General features: G+C 46.1%; 1 protein-coding gene across 1 annotated transcript; it reads right to left on the bottom strand.

The window, feature by feature from the left end:
- Positions 1-8,196: 8,196 nt before the first annotated feature.
- Positions 8,197-11,465, bottom strand: LOC138400683 (putative cystatin-9-like protein CST9LP1). The gene is made up of 3 exons (XM_069495737.1): positions 11,226-11,465; positions 9,223-9,339; positions 8,197-8,286 (listed from the first exon to the last, which is right to left on the bottom strand). Exons 1-3 carry the CDS (start codon positions 11,463-11,465, stop codon positions 8,197-8,199), a joined length of 447 nt encoding a protein of 148 aa, XP_069351838.1.
- Between the last annotated feature and the right edge of the window lie 9,654 nt (positions 11,466-21,119).

The following is a 21,119-nucleotide window of genomic DNA, read 5'->3' as shown; positions in this document are numbered from 1 at the left end:
CTTTGGAGTGGCAGCTGTCAGGCAGCCCCAGCCCCGAGGGGCCGCCAAGCGGAGGGTCAGGCTCTCAGGCTCACAACGGCCTCTCTCCTCCCCAGAGGCACGTCCTCGTGACCAGTGCTTGGGGTCTAGACACACCTTTTCTGTACCACCAGGCATGGTGCTCTGACGCTGTCTCCAACCCTGTGTGCTCCCCTAAAGCCATTCTCACCACCCAGCCCACATCCTTCAAGTCGAGTTATTTCTCACCTGTGGTTTGGTCTCTGTCCATCCCCAGGGCGTATTGTGAACCTGGGCTACTCATCGGTATCCCAGGGAGCTGGGGAGAAACACAAAGTCCCCGGCTCTGCCCACAGCTGCTGGGTCAGAATCTTTGGGAGAGGAGACCCAGGAACCAGCTTTTTCACACGCCTTCAGGAGATTCTGGCTCCTTCCGCAGTTTACCAGTAGCTGCAGATAAATGCTGAAGGCATGTTTCAGGGCCATGAAACTTAAATCTTCTCTGGCAAGTGTCATTCAGTCTTTCCAGAGCCCCATTAGCTGCTAGAGTTGGAGGCTGTGAGGGTCTCTTTCCAGAGCCCAGAATCTCCTGAGCTGTGATGACCATGGCCACTGGAGGGCACCAGCGGCCACCCAATGGAAACTCCATGGCCATCACCAGTGGCAGGGTTGGGGCGGGGGAGAGGGGGCCCTTCTCAGTCTCTGGCTCTTTCTCTTGACTCTCACTGCTCTAATTGCAAGTGACCACCCCTCTAAACACCTTTGCTGGGGGCGTCTCCATCACTGGGCAGGCCCCCAGGCCAAGCCCATGGCAGCACGTCCCTGGGCTGGGAAGCTGCACCACCAGAGGGGCAGAGCTGGGCCGGGCTCCTGCTCCCCAGCTTCCTCAAGCTCTGCCCCCACCCCAAGGGTAGGCATCATCCCCAGGGGCTGGGAGCAGCGTGGAGCACAGCCGCCTGCGGGATGTCACGTGAGCAGGAAAGACTCTCGGGCTCCCTCCACTGCTCCCTCCAGATGAGCACACATCATCCCCGGGCAGCTGGTGCCTCCCACGCACCCACACTTCTTCCTCTCCCCACTTATCCTTTGTCTCTGTCCCTCCTTGTTTCCCTGCCCCCACCCCCACTGGTGTGTCCAGGGATCACCTTTCCCTGGCACCTGTTGTAGTTTGTGCCCTTTTTGGGATTGGAGTCTACGGCCTACACATAAATCCCTCCTCTCGCTCCCTGAGGGGCTCCTGTCCAGAAACCTGTCCCTCCCACTGCTGGTCTTCCCCTCAGTCCCCACTGGCGCTTCTTCCCCCTGCACAGGAGATGATTTAAGCAGCTTTGCCTGGAGGAGGCGCAGCCACGTGTGGGAGGGACAGGATGTGATGGCAGAGATGAGGACCACAGGGAGGAGCTTGTGCCCGAGCAGATGAGTGTAAGGCAGGACCTGAGCCTGGTAGCTCCTGGGAGAGCCGGGCCGGGAAGGCACCCGGGCACCTGCACCATGTCGCTGCGACGGGCGAGGGCTCTGCCCTGGGTGCTGCTGCTGCTTCTCTCAAGCTCGAAGCTCCTGAGGCCGCAGGCCTGGTGTTCTGAAGAGGAAAAGGACAATACTCCAAAAAGCACAGCTCCTCAGTTCCCCGCCACAGTGGAGTTCGCCCTGCACACGTTCAACCAGCAAAGCAAGGACGACTATGCCTACAGGCTTGTGCGCATCCTGAGTTCCTGGAGGGAGTATTCCTGGAACAAGCAGGTTGGTGGCTACAAGCCCTCCTGGCCTGACCTCCTTCACTTGCTCCTCAGTGAGAGACGGGGGAGTCTCCTGTCAAGGAGTCCTGGTTGACCGTTTGCATCCATACTTTGGTAACATATAACCTAACTCAGTTTCAGTTTTTAGAAAATATTTAACTTAGACATTCTTTCAAATTAGGTAAATGTCTACCCAATACTAGACATATTATTCAATCTCCAAGATATTTATGACATCATTTAACTGAACAATGACTTCAAAATAAGGACTGCTAAAGAGATGAAGCTTCCAAATAAGGAAAAAAGAAAATGACAATAGAGAAAAACTGAAAAATACTTAAAGGACATAAAATAAAAATACAAAAACAGAAACACACACACACACACACACACACACACAGAAACCAAGGGTTGAGGAGCAATGAGGAGCCGCCGTTGTCCTGAGGCTGCTGTCTGGTCGGTTCCTCTTCTCTGATTCCACCTGCTCTGGGCTCCGTGGCGCGTCTGCACTTAGTGACATGAACGTGGTTCACACTCTTCCTCAGACCACTACTCTGAGTCCTGGATGCTCTCCTTTGGGTGGAGTCCCTCCAGAGCGCAGTGAGGAACGCACAGGCCACCGGGCTGCAGGCAACACAGGACATGCTCTCCTAAGGGAGCACTTCTGGTTTGGTGGTGGGGGGGGGGCATTGCTCTTCCTTCCTGGGCACCAAGATCCTGAAAGAAGCACGCAGGGGCCCCATCCCGCACAGAGCTTCAGCCTCTGTGCAAACCCTGCAGTGCCCTGGCAGGGTCTGCTGCTCCAGGCTCTCTGGGCTGGAGCCTCCCACGTGGGCTCCTGGGCCTGGCAGTCCCAGTCAGTTTGGGGGTTGGGGGAATGGATGGAGGGAGGGAGTTACGGGATGGGGAGGGATAGGATGGAGTGGGAAGGAGAGCAGAGAGAAATTCAGAGTGCACTATGCACTGGGGCAGACATCATTTCTTGAAGCCCTGGCTGGGATGCTGTGTGCTGTGTGCAGTGGGAGCACTGGGTGGCGCTGTTCTTGCTGGAGGTCCAGGGAGAAGGTTGACAACACACTGTAGATGAGACTCCCTCTCTTGAGGCTGAGATTATCCTGAAAACTCTTGGAGAACCAACAGCTTCCCAGGCACCTGGCGTCTGTCCTCTGCGAAGGCAGCTGTGGGTACAGAAGCCCCCTGAGAGCAGAGCCGGGTCTCACAGTGGTAGAGTGGGGGCGTGGGCTGCAGCTGGGGATGTAGTAATGGGGGTGACTCAGTGTGTGTCTCCCCAGGGATCCACCAGGACCTCCTGCTCTTTGCTCTTAACTCCCCAATCTGGAGAAGGTCCTCTGGGTTTTACCTCCAGTGAGCTGATGCCAGGCCTGTGACGAGCTTCCAAATGGAGCCGAGTGTTAGTGCCTCTCCCTACACTGATGGGATCCTCAGTAGCAGCTATGTAGGGGCAGCAAGAAGGGAGTGTCCACTTTAACTTCTTTTTGTACAGCCGGACGATCCCAAGATGGTGTTCTCCATGAAACTGCAACTGCACAGAACATGGTGTGAGAAATTTGAGGACGACATTGACAACTGCCCCTTTCGAGAAAGCACAAAACTGAACAGTGTAAGACCAGACACCAGTTTCCTGCATTTAAGCAGCTGTGGAGGCTGCATGGGGGCGGGGGGCGGGGTAGGAAGCAGCTGACAAAGCCTTTCCTGGGGACGTAGAGGAGGGAGCCTGCAGCAGGCTCCAGCAGGCTTCCCTGCCTGTGCCTGAGTGGGGAGGCAGCTCTGGCGTCCACTTGCGGTTTCTGGCCAGTCTGAGTTTCTCAGCTCAACTCTGCCCCCTCACACCATAGGTCACAGGGCCTTCAGACTGCTCTTGTGCCCCTGGGGTCCCGATCTCCTGGGCCCGAGGAAAGTATGTCCCCACTCTGGACGTCATGCCCACCTCTCTCACCTGCCTGTAGGAAAAGGAGCCTGCTGGAGCCCTGCCGAGGTGCAGCACCTGCTCCAGGGGACGAGCTCAACACGAAGCCAGCTCTGAGGACAGACCCTCCTATGTTTAGTGGATCTGCTCTTTGTAAGATTAGCAAATAGGTTAGCTAATTGCTTAACCGAGTTTTAAATCCAAGAGCTGCTCTCACTGGGAACAAGCATTCCCCTGCTACTCTTGGGGGCATGGATCACACCAGGACAGCTGGGCTTCCCCAGGAGGCCACTGGTGAGAGGGAAGAACCTGGCACAGGTGACGCTGGGTCAGGTGGGGGCCCCAGATTTGGACACCGTTCAGGATCCTCCCAGAACTTAGGCCAGGTGGCCAGACCTGAAGGCCAGAGCCACTTCTCTCAATTGCTGTCCCTGGCAATGAGCAAGGTTGAGAAGGACCCTGAGTTTGGAGCATGAGCCACAAGCTTCCCAAGGCTCCTGCACCCATGGACTTGCCTGTGCTTGTTCCCCCAGACCCTCATCTGCCTCTTCACTGTCAGAACCGAGCCCTGGATATCACGGTTCGAGCTCCTGAACAAGACCTGCTCAGAGGGGCTCCCCTGAGTGGGATGGAGTCACATGTCTGGCCACGTGCTGCTCTCTCCTTCCGTGGATGCCAGCCATTCACAGGAGTTGACACTTCAGTAGCTGAGCATCTTCCATGATTGTTTGTTCTCCTGTTTTGCACTCGTCTGAGGTTTCGTGGCTTGGCATTTTAGAAATTATTTTGTCCAGGCCCATCATGTAGGTCATTAAATATCAGCATTTTAGAAGCTTTGTGTGTTGTGGTTCTGGAGGGAGGGGCCTGGCCCAGGTGGTGCAGTTATTCTCAGCAGAGCAGCCTGGTGGGATCGGGGTTGGTGGGGTCCTTCCACCCTCTTGCACCTTCCAGGTGGCACAACTAGATGCACCTGAGCTGCTGTCTCCAGGTTCGTGGCCAGTGCCCCATGTGGCCAAAGGTAAAGTGGCTGTGACCCCTCAGGGCACCCAATGTGCACAATGGAGCAAGACAGGGCCTTGGGGTCTTCATAGCACACGTGGCCTCACACACTTTCCTGGTCCATGGCAGGTCAGTGGGTGAAGAAAAGACTTCTAGCCTCACACACGGAGTTGTCCTGGCACCCAGAGCAGCATTAGCATCTTCTGCAACAATTTTAGAAAAGTAAAACCCTAGTGCTTCCCCACCTTTGGTAAAAGAGTCTGCATTTTCACAAATCCCTGGGGAGGCCTGGAGAACAGATGACAAGTGAAAGTGAAGTGTCCATTACTTCATGTATATCAAGGATAGCAGTGATACAGAAACCCCTCACAAACATATATTTAACTTTTAGGAGTTTACCTTTTGTGATGATTACTTAACATGCACATTCTTTAAAAATAGGTAACAGGAAAATAACTTGATGATGGCTAGACTTGTTTGGTATTATAACATATCTATATAAAAAATAGCTTCCCAAATCTCTTTTGTTTGTTACCCCTTGGAGTTTTGCTATTGAATTAAATAGTGCCTATTCGTTGAATATATAGATCATTTACAAGTAAAATATGAAACACTAATTAGCAAACACAAATTTTTTCACTTTTGGCTTCTTATTACAAAAAATTAAAAATATTTGGTCTTTTAGTGAACATGTCCTATACCACTTTGAAAAATTGTACTATGAGAAGGCAGATGCTTTTAGAAATTATAAAATGATGTTAAGTTATAGAATATTGGTATGAGACAGGCAGTTCACAATTGCTTATTTCCTAGTTTTCACTAGAAATTAAAATTATTAAGAGTTAAAAATTATAACATGGTAATTAATGCTAGAATAATAAGGGAAACAACTGTATGTGAGAAAAATGAGATAAATTTTTGGTAAGTGAAGCTATGACGTATGAAGGATATGTTTTTGTTAAAGAAAAAACAGTAATTTCCATCCTAAAGTAGAATAATTTGAGGTTTCACAATGGGAAAGAGGAAGCATATAGAATAAAACTGAACTGATATAAAAGAAGTTGTAGAAGGTTTGTGGAAGAGGAATCTTGAAAATTGAATTTTATGTGTGATGTTGTAACCAAAATGTTTGTATCCCCATAAAATTCTTTTTTTTTTTTTTTTTGAGACAGAGTCTTGCTCTGTTGCATGGGCTAGAGTGCCGTGGCATCAGCCTAGCTCACAGCAACCTCCAACTCCTGGGCTCAAGCAATCCTCTTGCCTCAACCTCCTAAGTAGCTGGGACCACAGGTGTGAGCCACTGTGCCCGGCTAATTTTTTCTATTTTTAGTAGAGACGGGGTCTTGCTCTTGCTCAGGCTGGTCTTGAGCTCCTGACCTCAAGTAATCCTCCTGCCTCAGCCTCTCAGAGTGCTAGGATTACAGTAGTGGGCCATAGTGCCTGGCCAATATTCTAAAATTTAAAAATAAATAAAAAAAAGAATTTTATGTGTGATCAATCTAGCTAAGATTTGAAGAGAATTATTTATAATTTTGTCTAATTGAGTATTAATATAAAAAGCATACTGGTGTAAAACTAGAATTTGGTCTTCTCTGCTAAAATAACAAGGATTTCTTGGATGATTGGACTTAATAGGAAATTGTGAAAGATATGTATTTTTTTTTTTTTTTTTACCTTTTAAGAATTCTGCCTAGGAACAAAAGACTTTGTGTCCTATCAAAATAGTTTCCTGTGGTTCGTGTTGTCTTTCGCCAAGTCTTTGACTACTGAAGAAAATGGAAACCTCTCTATTAAAAGAGCTGAGGGTTTTCCTACAGCTATGGAACTTTTTTGTTTGCCTTTAAAATATTTTAATTGTCATCTTAAATAATAGTATTGTGTCATAGTGACCTAAGATCCTATTTAATCAAATGTAAACCTTGATATTTTTGATAACTTCCCAAATAAAATTCTAAATTAAGTCTTTTGACTCAAACTAACCTAGGGAGCTTTCAGGTGGATAAAGGGCTCCTCTGAGCTCCTTCCTGCTGACTGAGTCATGGTCAAGGAAAGACCAAGGGTGGAGCACACGGGGTGGGGGGGGGGGTCCTAAGCAAAAATCTGCTCACGTCTGGTCAAGGCAGGGCAGGGCCTGAGGGCTCCAGAGTCCAGACAGGGACAAAGAGCAGCAGCTGTCCCCACCTCAGCACTGGGGGACCTGCAGGGAGACCCCGGTGCCTGGCTCTGCCTTGGCTTTGCCTGGAATCACCCATCTGGGGCTCACCCACCCAGCTGTCTCTATGCAGGACATGTTCCAAGGTGATGGTCCAAACACAGCACGTGTCTTCACCAGATGCCCCTTAAGCTGAGCCCGAAACACGGACTGAGGAGTGCAGGTGGTTTAATTGGAGATGATGCAGGAGACACAAGTGAGAAAAATCAACTTTCCTGTTATCAACATGTCTGTTATCAATGGGTTACACTGCGGGCCACTGGGTTCATCGTGCAGGTGAATCTTAGGGAACCCTGAGGTGCTGTCCTCTGAGTCGGGTGCCCTGGGGCTGGGAGACTGGGACACTCACCTGCCTCCCTCAGAGCTGGCCTCTCCCACACCTGTGGGTGCACCTGCTCTGCTGAAGGAGCTCCAGGCACTCAGAGGAAGCCCCCGAGGCAAGCGAGGGAAGGCGCAGGAGCTTGTGTCGGGAGCTTCGGGCACGCTGGGGCTCAGAGCACCTGCTGCAGCCACACCCAGAGGGCTCTGAGGTCGGGGGTTGGCAGCCATGGTCCGAGGGTCAAATGCAGCCTACCAGCCTAGTGTGAAAGGGCTTACGGAACATGACCACTCACTTGTTTGCACATCATCTATGGCTGTGAGCAGCATGAGAAGGCAACGTCGGGTAGTAGAGAAAGAGACCATATGGCTCACAAAGGCCAAAATAGTTAGTCTTTAGTCTTTACAGAGAATGCACACTAAACACTGGTCTGGGAGACTGGGCGGAGTGTCAGTAGCTGCTGGTACGCCAGTGCGTCTCAAACGTTAATAGTAGATGATTCCCCTGGGGAGTAGTGAAAATTCCATCCATGCACGGTGCAGGCCTGGGTCCTGGTCAGGGCTCCATTGTGCTCATAGATGCCCTGAGAGGACACAGCCATTGCACTTCTGGACCCTGCATGAGCCACAGGCAGCATCTCAGACGCACCTTAATTGTGCCGCTTGGAACGGCATCAGGAGGCCCAAGATGGGGGAATGACCCCACCAACCGCAATCCCACCAAGCTGTCCCACTGAGGGTAACTCCATCAACTGCCCAGCCCCCCTCTCCAGAGCATGGCACATAAAATTCGTTAAAATGCTGTTGTTTAATGGCCTATTCTACACCATGTACCTGGAGAAGTGTGGACTCTCCATTGACAGGATCCACAAACCCAGTCATGAAACCCAAGATACTTGCAAAACAGGAGAACAAACAAGCATGGAGCTGCTCCACCTGCCACTGAAACTGCTGGTGTCCATGGCAGGAGAGGACAGCACGTGGCCAGGCGTGTGGCTGCGTCCCGCTCAGGGGACCCCGTCTGAGCAGGTCTGGTTCAGGAGCTCGAACTGTGTTAGCCAGGGCTGGGTGCTGACAGTGAAGAAGCAGGTGAGAGTCTGGGAGAACAAGCACAGGCAGGTTTATGAGTGCAGCAGCCTTGGGAAGTTTGTGGCTCATGCTCTGAGCTCAGGGTCCATCTCAACCTTGCTCATTCCAGGGACAGCAATTGAAGGAAGTGGCTCTGTTCCTCAGGTACAGCCACCCAACCTTACCCCCGGGACGTTGCTTAACTGCTTCCAGATCTGGGGCTCCCCACTTACCCAAGGTCACCTATGTCAGGTCCCCTGTTTCAGACAGCGGCCTCCTGGAGAATTCACAGGCTGTCACTCTGTGTGTCATAGCCCCAAGAGCACCAGAAGACACTCTGACCCACCAGGAGTTACTCTCTGATTTAAGTCATTATTAACACATTAGTTAATCCTTTGATAAAGGTGCCACTGATGCTAGGTTGGCCATTCCCAGAGCGAGGCTTCACCTTGTCCAGATCCCCTAGAGCAGGGCTGCAGCTTAGCAGGGCCATGGCAGGGTCTGGGAGGGGGGGCAGTGGGGCCCCTCCTCGGACTCCAGGTGAGAGAGGGGGTCCCTCAGAGCTGCCCATGCAGGCAAAGGCAGTGCTGGGCCCCGCCTGGCTCTTTGTCCTGCAGGTAGGGAAGGGAGGGGGATGAAGACCAGAAAGGGAACATCTTTTACACAGGCCCAGGACACTGGGACGGCAGGGGGACAAGAGCAGTCTGAAAGCCATGTGACCTAGGTACAGGCAGCTGCAGTGGCGTGAGGGGCAGAGTGGGGAAACTCAGACTGGCCGGGGACTGCAAGTGGACGCCTGAGCTGCCTCCCCACTAAGGCTCATGCACAGTAGCCTGCTAGAGCCTGCTGGGGCTCCCTCCTCTGCTTCCCCAGGAAAGCCTTTGTCAGCTGCTCCTGCTCCCCCACCCAGCCCCCATGCAGCCTCCACAGCTGCGTGAATGGGGAAAGCTGGTGTCCTCTCTTACGTTGTTCAGCTCTGGGCTTTTCTGAAAGGGGCAGTCATCAATGTCTTCCTCAAATTTCCCACACACGGTTCGGCCCAACAGCAGGTTCATGGAGAACACCATCTTGGGATCGTCTGGCTGTACAAAAAGTAGTTAAAGTGGACACTCCCTTCTTGCTGCCCCTACATAGCTGGTACTGAGGATGCCATCAGTGTAGGGAGAGGCACTAACACTCGGCTCCATTTGGAAGCTCATCACAGGCCTGGCATCAGCTCACTGGAGGTAAAACCCCGGGGACCTTCTCCAGATTGGGGAGTTAAGAGCAAAGAGCAGGAGGTCCTGGTGGATCCCTGGGGAGACACACACTGAGTCACCCCCATTACTACATCCCCAGCTGCAGCCCACGCCCCCACTCTACCACCGTGAGACCCGGCTCTGCTCTCAGGGGGCTTCTGTACCCACAGCTGCCTTCGCAGAGGACAGACGCCAGGTGCCTGGGAAGCTGTTGGTTCTCCAAGAGTTTTCAGGATAATCTCAGCCCCAAGAGAGGGAGTCTCATCTACAGTGTGTTGTCAACCTTCTCCCTGGACCTCCAGCAAGAACAGCGCCACCCAGTGCTCCCACTGCACACAGCACACAGCATCCCAGCCAGGGCTTCAAGAAATGATGTCTGCCCCAGTGCATAGTGCACTCTGAATTTCCCTCTGCTCTCCTTCCCACTCCATCCTATCCCTCCCCATCCCATAACTCCCTCCCTCCATCCATTCCCCCAACCCCCAAACTGACTGGGACTGCCAGGCCCAGGAGCCCACGTGGGAGGCTCCAGCCCAGAGAGTCCAGGGCGGCAGACCCTGCCAGGGAGCTGCAGGGTTTGCACAGAGGCTGAAGCTCTGTGCAGGGTGGGGCCCCTGCATGCTTCTTTCAGGATCTTGGTGCCCAGGGAGGAAGAGCAATGCCCTCCCCCCCCCACCAAACCAGAAGTGCTCCCTTAGGAGAGCATGTCCTGTGTTGCCTGCAGCCTGGTGGCCTGTGCGTTCCTCACTGCGCTCTGGAGGGACTCCACCCAAAGGAGAGCATCCAGGACTCAGAGCAGTGGTCTGAGGAAGAGTGTGAACCACGTTCACGTCACTATGTGCAGACGAGCCACGGAGCCCAGAGCAGGTGGAATCAGAGACGAGGAACCGACCAGACAGCAGCCTCAGGACAACGGCAGCTCCTCATTGCTCCTGAATCCTTGGTGTCTCTCTCTCTCTCTCTCTGTTTCCCTTTTTCTCTCTCTTTCTCTTCCTCTCTCACTGTCTTCCTAATTTATTTTTAATTTTTGCTGTTGAAATATTTTTTCAACCTATCTCAGTGCATTTTTTTTTTTCTGGCTTTTTGCCTTACTCTGTTCCTTTATGTCCTGTAGTCCTTAGTGTGAAGTCATTCTTCAGTTAATCAAAGTCATGATAATCGTGAAGATTGAAAAGTATATCTTGCATGTGAGTTGATTTTCAATCTTTTTAAATTTCTAAGTTAAATGTTTTTAAAAAGAGAAATGCATAGAATTACTTTGTACCTTTCCCAATTATAGAGTGCAAATTGTAAACCAAGAGTCCTTTTTTTTCTTTTTCTTTTTCTTTTTTGAGACAGAGTCTCACTCTATTGCCCAGGCTAGAGTGCCATGGCATCAGCCTAGCTCACAGCAACCTCAAACTCCTGGGCTTAAGCGATCCTACTTAGCCTCAGCCTCCCGAGTAGCTGGGACTAAGGCATGTGCCACCATGCCCGGCTATTTTTTTCTATATATATTTTTAGCTGTCCAAATCATTTCTTTCTATTTTTAGTAGAGACGGGGTCTTGCTCTTGCTCAGGCTGGTCTCAAACTCCTGACCTCGAGCAATCCTCCCGCCTCGGCCTCCCAGAGTGCTAGGATTACAGCCGTGAACCACCTCGCCCGGTCAACCAAGAGTCCTTGATAAAATGCCCACCCCCATCCCTCACTTAGTGTCACCTACAGGACAGGAGAGGGTGTGGTCACCAACCTGCTCCTTCCTGGAGTTCAGGGTGCTCACCAGCCTGTAGGCATACTGGTCCCTGCTCTGCTGGTTGAACGTGTGCAAGGCGAACTCCACGGTGAGAGGGAGGTAAACTGCAATGTCTTCTTGATCAATCCAGTTCTCACCCAGTGGGCAATTTGAGGCCTGGGTCACCAGGAGCTGCAAGCCTGAGAGAAGCAGCGGCAGCACCCAGGGCAGAGTCCTCACCCGTGGCAGACACGACATGGTGCAGGTGCCCGGACACCACCTGCCTTTGCCCTTCCCAGCCCGGCTCTCCCAGGAGCTACCAGGCTCAGGTCCTGCCTTACGCTCATCTGCTCAGGCACAAGCTCCTCCCTCTGGTCCTCATCTCTGCCATCACATCCTGTCCCTCCCACACGTGGCCACGCCTCCTCCAGGCAAAGCTGCTTAAATCATCTCCTGTGCAGGGGGAAGAAGCACCAACAGGTGGGGGTGGGGTGCCAGGTGGGGAAGACCAGCAGTGGGAGGGAGGGGTCCCTGGACACAGCCCCTCAGGGGGCGAGAGGAGGGATTTATGTGGAGGCCATGGACTCCAACCAGAAAAGAGCACAAACTACAACAGGTATCAGTAGAAAGTGGGGGTCTGGCCTGGGGTGACAGCTGCTCTTGGGTGTCAATGGCCTGTTGCATTTCTGGGCCTGCTCCACTGGCACCACAGCCTCGGGACAGGAACTTGACAAAGACAAGGAGCTGATGTCATCGGAGTCAGCCACGGTGGATACAAGTGTCAGCAAAGCTGGGAGATGGCCCTAGGACCCCCACACTGCTAGGAGGAGGCAGGGACAGACAAAGGAGGGGGCTGGACAGAAACAACACCATGCATCCCACACCAGGTCCCTTTCTCCTGGGCACAGCTGGACACAGGTGCAGCCTGTGCTGAGCTCTGACCATGCAATGACGATGGCTGAGAAGGTCCTGGCCCAGAGTGCTGCCATGAGCTGGTGCACACCGTCCCTTCCTGGCCTGCACGACAGAGGGAGCTTCCAGGTGGGACTCTGGGCTCTTGATGGTGAGGACGGTAGTGGGGTCTCAGAGGTGCTGCCTGCAGCCCAGCTCCACTCCTGGATGACCCTCTCAGCCACGGCCAGGTTGACAAATGGCATTTCATGCTTCACCCACTGAGTTCCTTGGTGCCCCTTCCAGCTGCTGTCCCATCCTGGTGAATTCACCTGTGTTCTGCCAGGGCCATGGGGAGCTTGGGGAGGGGGCCCTGGCCTTGGAGACCTGAGCGCCATCCCCGTTCTGCCACCAGCCGATCCTGCACCTTCCCCTGCCTGAGCCCTCCGTGCCTCAGTTGTCCACTTCAAATGGGTAATGCTTTGCCCACCCTCTCCCAAAGCCTTGCTGTTTGGGGAATAAATTGTCTTCATGCATTCAAAGTGCTGAGCTAACTGGACAGTTGCTTGCTTGGGTCAGGAATTCTTCTGCACTGATGACTCCTTTCCTAATCTCTGCTGAGGGGACATTTGGAGCTCGCACATTAGTCACCTCTCCCCCGGGTCTGGGCCTGGGCCACAGCCTTGGGGAGGAGTGAAGGAGGCTCAGAGCTGCCACTGAGGCTGACAGCTACGTGCAAACTCCGGGGGACATGGTCACACTGAGATGACCACTTGCAGCCGCGTCTGTGCTGGAGGAACCGCAGATGGAGGGGCAGGAGCACAGGAAATCCCTGAAGAGAGGGGCTCTAGGGCCCAGGACACAGGCACAGCTCAGGGCACTGAGGGACAGGTTCTCACTCCTCTCCCCTCCTCTCTCCAGGTTCCTCCTTGGGTCCCCGCGTCACTCACTCCTCACCCACCTGGAACTTCCCTACCCACCTGCACCGTGTACTGTGTGGTCTTCCTCATACTCATGTTGAGTCTATTTTTCTTTCTATTCCACAGAATCATCACATTTCCAAGTCAGGCTTCTCTCCGTGTTCAGACAAAGATGGATAAACTTACCCTCAAACCCCAGTGTGAGTGTCACAGCCAAGTACAGAATCTGTAGCTCGCGGTAGAAGACCCTTATTGTTGTCAAATTCTCTCTCATACACCAGTAGTCAAACAGAAGGACAGGGCCTCCTTGTAGCCTTAGTATATGGTGCATGATCGACCGTGTGCTGAGAGATCCATAGCAATGCAGATGCAGGTTACCTGCAGGTAAAGGCAATAATCCATCAGGAAGCCATAATAGTGTTGAACCTACATACGAGTACTGTTACTGACTTGGAGTGCACAGTAGAATGAGTGACTATGGCACAGGGAAAATGTGAACTGTACAATCATGTTGGGAGGGTTCCATCCATCTCCCAGAAGCTGACATCCAGAATGCTAAATGTTACGAAGGACACAGCAGAGCTGGCAGATACAGTTAACTAGTCAACTTCACTAGTTGCCTACAATTTCTTTACCCAATATAAAATGTAAAATATTTTTAATTGTGGTAAAATATACCTAATATGAAATTTATAATCTTAACAATTTTAAGTGTACAGTTCAATCTTATTAAATATATTCACATTGATCTGACTAGAATATTAATTTTTAAAACAATAATCTGATAATGAAATTAAAGTAGTTTTAATTACAGAGAGAGTGGCTATTGAATAATAAAGCTATAGTTGACAAGTTTGTCTTAATTATACATCCTTATATTAATCAAATTAGCAGTAAAAATACTAGAAAATTTTATTTAAATAGAATTAGCAAAAATTGAGAGCAAAAGGCTTAATAAAATAAATTGGTAATAAATTAGTAGTAACATTCATTTGTAAATTTAATAAATAGTAAATACCCACAGGTGTAGTACAAATGCAACCAAAGAATTCTGTTACATAAACTCATATCTTAATCCCAAATATCCCATCACTTATTTATTTTTATACAACAGATTTAATACATTTTTAAAACTGGAATATTGGAGCTAATACAGGGCAATTCATACTCATGAATTTATTTATTTAAAAGCCAAAAATACTAGAAAAGTAAGAACACAATGTTAATCTAGAAAAGCAAAAATATATGATAACAAAACAAATCATTTAAATAAGAAAAAGTGGACAATGAACTAAGTCAAAGTTGGGGTGAGCATCTAAAGAGGCAGAGAAAGGATGGAGAGAGGAAAACAATAGTAAAGAAAAGGGCAGACTTCCAGAGGCACAGGACAGTATTAACATGCATGGAAAATACTAGGCATAGCAAAGAAATTTTAGACTCAACATCCCATCAGGATACATAAAAGAATAAATTGATAAATTATTCTTCATTAAAATATACAACTTTTGCTCAGTGAAAGCTCATTTGACCAAGACAAAAAGGCAAGCTACAGACTGGGAGAAAATATTTGCAAGACACATATCCATCAAACAACTCGTACCTTATGTATATAAAGAACTCTCAAAACTCAACAGTTAAAAAATAAATCAGTGTAATTTAAAAATGGACAAAAGACAATACCAAGGAGGTTTTACCCATGGCAAGTAAGCATATAAAGAGATGTTCACCATGATTAGCCACCAGGGAGGTACAAACTGAAACCACAATAAGATTTCACTACATACTTATCAGAATAACTAAAACAAAACACAGTGACAATGGCAAATGCTGGCGAGAATACAGAGAAACTAAATCACACAGCATGACTGACAGAAATGTAAAAAGTGCAGCCACTCCATATAAGTTTGATCATTTCTTATAAAAACTAAACAAGAAATTGCAGTCTTGGGCATATTTCCCACAGAAATGAGGACTCTGTACACACAAACACTGGTGCAGGAATGCTCGTAGCAGTTTTATTTGCAATTGTCAAAAATTTGAATCAGCCCATATAGCCTTCAGGAGGTAAATGTTGAAATAAATGGTAGGGCATAGAAACCATGGGATCCCACTCAGGGATAAAAAGAACTGACTACTGATGCAAGCAACAACTTGGAAGAATCATCAGGGAATTAAGCTGAGTGAAAAAGCCAGTCTCAAAGGCTACACACTTCTAAGATTCCAATTATACACCATCTTGAGGTGACAAAATTTTAGAACTGTAGGACAGATTATTGGTTGCTAGGGGCTAAGATGGGGAATCAGGAATAGGGAGGGAGGGAGGGAGAGGTGAGGAAAGTTGGTGTGGCTATAAAAGGGCAACATACGGGATACTGTGACGTTGGAGCTGTTCACTGCTCAGTATCTTGATTGTGGTGGTGGACACACAAACCTGCACAGGTGATACAACTGCCAAGAACCTAACACACAGACACACACACACACACAAATGAGTTCAAGTAAAATGGGGGTATCTGAAGAAGATTGATGGATTGTTTCCATGTCAATATCATGGTTTGATACTATATTATAGTTTTATAAAAGGTAACATTGAGGGAAACTGGTATACTCATGGTCTCTCTGTATTGCTACTTGCTACTATATGTAAATCCACAATTATCACAATAAAAAGTTCCATTAAAATACTACAACAGGTTTAAACTGGCCCTTGTGAAAACTGTCAAGACCAGCTCTGTGTTCCTACACCATTTCCTCTTTCTGACAACACAGGAAGACGTCGCCTTGCAGACCCCTGTGCAGGTTGGTTGGGTCCACGACAATGTGAGTAGACCCGATGACACCTGGCCCGAGGTGGCGAGGAGCAGCAGTGGGTGCTGAATGTGCACGCCTTCTCTCTCTTCTATCCTGTACCTGGAACGAAAGAATTCCAAGACAGAAGTTGGAAGAGGAAAGCACTTCTGATGCCGAAAGAAACGGCCCTGGGGGAGACTGCCAAGGAGAGCTGCCTGAGCTGTGCGGGATTCACAGGGTCAAAATCAAACCTGGTTGTGCTGAGCAACTGAGATTTGGGGGTTTATTTTAAGAAATAACCCCCTACTGCATCATCCATCCTACCCTGGCTAATAGAAAAATCTTACTAAATGAGACAATTTTCAGAAAAGTGAGACATTCTAACATAAACTCATGAAAAGTTGAGAAGCTACATAGGCTAACATCTTTAAATTAACTTGAATTAATGGTCCACATCCCTCCTGCCCCTCCCTAAAACTAACCAAACTGCACAGACCACAGGCCTGGATGTTTCACCGCCTTTTCATGCACCAGAGAGCTCCTATCTTATATAAGTTTCCCTACATGATAGAAACAGGGGTAAAGCACCCAGAATTGTTTCCTAAGACTGACGTATCTTACTGTCAAAACTTGGCAAGAATCATATGAGGACAGGAGGTAGCTTAATCCCCCACATGAACGTAAGCACTCAAAACTGCAGTGCATCCCAGGCATGGAACGCAGCTGGGTATGAACACCAAAATGTTTAGGAACCAGTCAATATTTCATACCACGATACCAGAATGATTCAACAAAAGCATTCTAGTGTAATAAAATAAAGGAGAAATTATCTGCATCTTTTATAATAGATGCAAAAAAAGCATTTCATAAAATTCAGCCCTTGTTCTAAAAAGAAAGAAAATTCTTTGCTAACCATTATAAAAATGGAAATAGCTTAATCTGTTAAAAAAGAAAAAGAAAGAAGGAAAAACCTCCATTGGTGCATTGGTGTTAGGAATAAAATAATGATGTCTGCCAGCAGAGCTACCATTCAAAATAAAATAAACATCCATGTTGTTATGATATAAAAATAAATACACAAAAATGATGTGAGAATTAAAAGATAAAAATGATGTTATTTCAAGATCATTTACTTTTCTAAAAAAATGTAGCTACTGGATGAATGGAAAGGACTCAGCAGTGTTGCTAAAAAAGGTCAATATATAATCATGAGCAACATGTTAGGACACCTGCCCAAAACGACTAGAAAATGTAACACAAATGAAATAAAGTATCACTCAAAATGGGAGAGAGAAAAAATGGTAAGCTGCCTATGAATAATTTTTTTAAATATCAAAATAATTTGGAAGAGCATAACAGTATATTATTGAAGACCATAGAAAGAAACTTGAGAAATGTATGCTTGGGTGTGTGTTTGGGTGTGTGTTTGTGTGTATGTGCATCTGTATGTGTATGTGAATGTGTATGTATAAGTATGTGTATGTTGGGTTTGTGTGTGTGCCACACGGTAATGCATAGAAACACTTCATCAATTAATAAAGTAAATATTTTCCAAATTAATTATAAATGTAATGCAATTTAATAAAAATCCCAGAGACAGAAGCGTGATGTTACCAACATGGCAGAGTAAATGCACTGTGGCTTAACTGTCTCCCACAGAAAACCAAAAACAAATGGCCAGTGCCAAGATTAATACAAGCAATATCCCAGTACTAAAATATGAGGCTGAAATTATCTCTGGGACCACAGAGAAACAAAAAACTCCAAGGAGATGATAAGAGAAACAAATTTCTCTATCTACAATGACCCTTCCATAGGCCAGGCACTGCATGTGAAAAATCCTTCCTGTTCTTTCTGGTCTCATGATTTCTATGCTAGAAAAAGTAAGATTGGGGTGGATGGCCAGCTTCTCCACCATCTTGGGTTTTCTTATAGATAAACCATTCCTGTCTAAAGCCATGGAAAGCATCACAAGTAACTGTAAGAAGAAAAATCCCTGAAGGCAGATAAAGACAAATATGTGAAGTGGGACTAGGAATCTCAGCTTACAAAACTCTGCTCTTTATTTTAGCCAAAGTTAATGCCAAATCAGAGTAGCTGTTTAGTAGCCACACTGTAGGAGGCATGCTACATGAGTCTTCCGGGCACAAACCCCTAGCCAGCCTCCCCACACAGCCAGGATTTCCCCACCGCCCCACCCCCGAGCTGGAATGGGCAGTTCTCCCAATATTTACAGGATCTGAGATAAACCTGGGCTTAAGGCACCATTTAGTGCTGCAAAGGACAGAGGAGTGATCTAGGATTAAGGTAACTCATAAGCAACTACAAAGAACCTTGAAGCAAACATACCCTAGAAAGAACAAACAGGCCAGATAGTGAAGACTCAATTAAATAATTAATCCTTTGATGTTAAGCTATATGTACAACCACAAGAAACAACATCAAACAAAGAGCCATGAGTTCCCCAAATTGACAAAACAAAGAACCAGTGACTGAACACAATGATAAGGTTATATGTGAGCTCTCAGATCAAAAATTCAAAATAGCAATTAAAGGAAACTCAATGAACTCCAATATAACACAGAAAAGCAATTCACAAATTTATCAAAGATATTTAAATTAAAAGAAAATTAAATAGAAATTCTGAAACTGAGAAATACATTTGCTTTACTGAAAAATGTACCAGAGACTCTCAACAGCAGAATCAATTAAGCAAAAGAAAGAATTAGTGAGTGCTAAGACAGCTATTGGAAAATATACACTTAGAGGAGAAAAGAAAAAAAAAGAATGAAAAGGAACAAAGAATTCCTGGCAGATATAGAGCATAACCTCAAAACAGCAAATCTAAAAGTTATTGACATTCAGGAGGGAGTTGAGAAAGAGAACAGGGTAGAAAGTTTATTCAAAGAAATAACAGGACACTTTCCAAACCTAGGGAAAGATACAAATATCCAGTTACAGGAAAGTCAGAGATCACCAAACAAAGTCAACCCAAATAAGACTACCTGAAGTCATATGTTAATCACTCTCAAAGGTCAAAAACAAAGAGAGGATCCTAAAATAGGAAGAGAAAAGCAGCAAAAAACATATAAGAGAGCTCCAATTTATCTGGCAAGAGACTTCTCAACAGAAACCATACATACCAGGAGGGAAAGGGATGAACATAGTCAATGGGCTGAAGGGGGCCGGGGGAAACAAAACAAAGAAAACCCAAAAAAACCAAAACAGAACAAAATAAAGAACCTTTCAACTTAGAATACTGTACCCAGCAAAGCTTTCCATCAAACATGGGGAAGAGATAAATTGTTTTTCAGACAAACAAAAGCTAAAGCAGTTCATCCCCATCAGACCTGTATTACAAAAATATGCTAAAAGGAGTCCTTCAATTTGAAGGAAAAGGATACTAACACACATAAAGAACACTTTTGAAGTCATTAAACTCACTAGTAAAAGTGAAGTGCACAGACAAATTCAGAATACTCTAATAATGTAATCGTGGTATATAATCCACACATCTATAATCTCTAGTATGAGGACTAAAAGAAGCAATCTATCAAAAATAATAACAAGTATAACAACTCATTAAGAAATAGGCAATATAAAAAGATGTAAATTGAGACAATAAAAAGTCAAAGTGTGGGGGGGGGAGTTAAAATGTACACTTTTTAAAGGTTTTCCTTTGTTTCTTTTCTGTTCTTTGTGATCAAAGTTAAGTTGTCATTTGTTTAAAATACTTTATTGTGTCTATAAAATATTTTTTTGTCAGCCTCAGGTAATCACAAAGCAAAAACCTATAGTAGATATACAAAAAATAAAAAGCAATGAATGAAAATATACTAGCATTTAACCACAAACGAAGCCAATACGAAAGGAAAGAGGAGTTAGAAAACAATCAAAAACAAGTTTAAAAAAAAGGCAGTAGTAAGTTCATATCTATCAATAATAATATCAAATGTAAATGGACTAAATTCTCCAATTAAAAGACAGATTGGCTCAGTGGATTAAAAAAAGACAAAACTATATGCTTCCTACAAAACATTCACTTTACCTATAATGACACACATAGTCTAAAAGTGAAGTCGAAAAATATATTCCACACAGATGGAAACCAAAAGAGCAGGAGTAGCTATGCTTACATCAGATAAAATAGACTTCAAGACAGAGAGTATAAAAACAGACAGAGAAGGTCACCATATAATTGTAAAAGGGTCCATTCAACAAGATGATATAACAATTATAAATATATATGCACCCAACACCAGAACACACTAATATGTAAAGCAAACTTAAATAGATCTAAAGAGAAAAATAGGCTGCAAAAAAATAATAGTAGAGGACTTCAAAACTCCTCTCTCAGTAATGAACAGATCACCCAGACAGAAAATCAAAAAGAAAAACTGGAGTTAAACTATACTCTAGACTAAATGGACCTCATTGACATTTACAGAACATTTCATCCAACTATTACAGAATACACATTCTTCTCATCAGCACATGGAACATTCTCTAGGACAGAGAATATGTTAGTCCACAAATAAGTCTCAACAAATTCAAAAAAATCAAAATCATATCAAGTATCATTTCTGACCACAAGGGAAGAAAACTAAGAATTAACAATGAGGAGCTTTGAAAACTATACCAACACATGGAAATTAGACAACATGCTCCTAAAAAATTAATGGGTCAAGAAATAAGTTAAAGGGAAATTTAAAAATTTCTTGAAACAAATGAAAATGGAAAGAAAACATATCACAATCTATGAGATATCACAAAAACAGTTCTAAGAGACAAGTTTATACCAATAAAAGCTACATAGAAAAAGTAGAAAGATTTGAAATATTTCAACCTAACAATGAGCCTCAAGGAGCTAGAAAAGCAGAAACAAAACATTTCCAAAATTAGTAGAAGGAAAGAAATAATAAAGATCAGAGCAGAAATAAATGAAATTAAAACTAAAAAACAAAACAAAAGCCCAACAAAACAAAAAGTTTTTTGAAAAGGTAAATAAAATAGGCAAACCTTTAGCTGGACTAAGAAAAAAAGAGAGATGATTTAAATAAATAAAATCAGAAATAAAAAAAGGGCATAACACTGTTAACACAGAAATACAAAAGATCATTAGAGACTATTGTAAACAACTATATGCCAATGAATTGGGAACCCAGAAATAATGAATACATTTCTGGACACATACAACCTACCAAGATTAAACAAGGAAGAAATAGAAAACCTGAACAGACCAAAAATGAGTAATGAGATGAGATCAAAGCAGTAATAAAAAGTCTCTTATCAAAGAAATGCCCAGGACCTG

This window comes from Eulemur rufifrons, chromosome 20 (genome assembly GCF_041146395.1).
Source record: "Eulemur rufifrons isolate Redbay chromosome 20, OSU_ERuf_1, whole genome shotgun sequence".
Classification (NCBI taxonomy): domain Eukaryota; kingdom Metazoa; phylum Chordata; class Mammalia; order Primates; family Lemuridae; genus Eulemur; species Eulemur rufifrons.
The sequence above is the reverse complement of the archived record's forward strand: the minus strand, read 5'-3'. Positions and strand labels throughout refer to the sequence as shown.

What these genes read in the sequence shown, in the direction of transcription:
- LOC138400683 (XM_069495737.1), bottom strand. Translation starts at nt 11,465, where the DNA reads ATGTCGTGTCTGCCACGGGTGAGGACTCTGCCCTGGGTGCTGCCGCTG. An exon ending in TGAACTCCAGGAAGGAGCAG is followed by an intron (nt 9,340 to 11,225) that starts GTTGGTGACCAC and finishes CTTTTTGTACAG; the next exon opens with CCAGACGATCCCAAGATGGT. An exon ending in AAAGCCCAGAGCTGAACAAC is followed by an intron (nt 8,287 to 9,222) that starts GTAAGAGAGGAC and finishes TTGTTCTCCCAG; the next exon opens with ACTCTCACCTGCTTCTTCAC.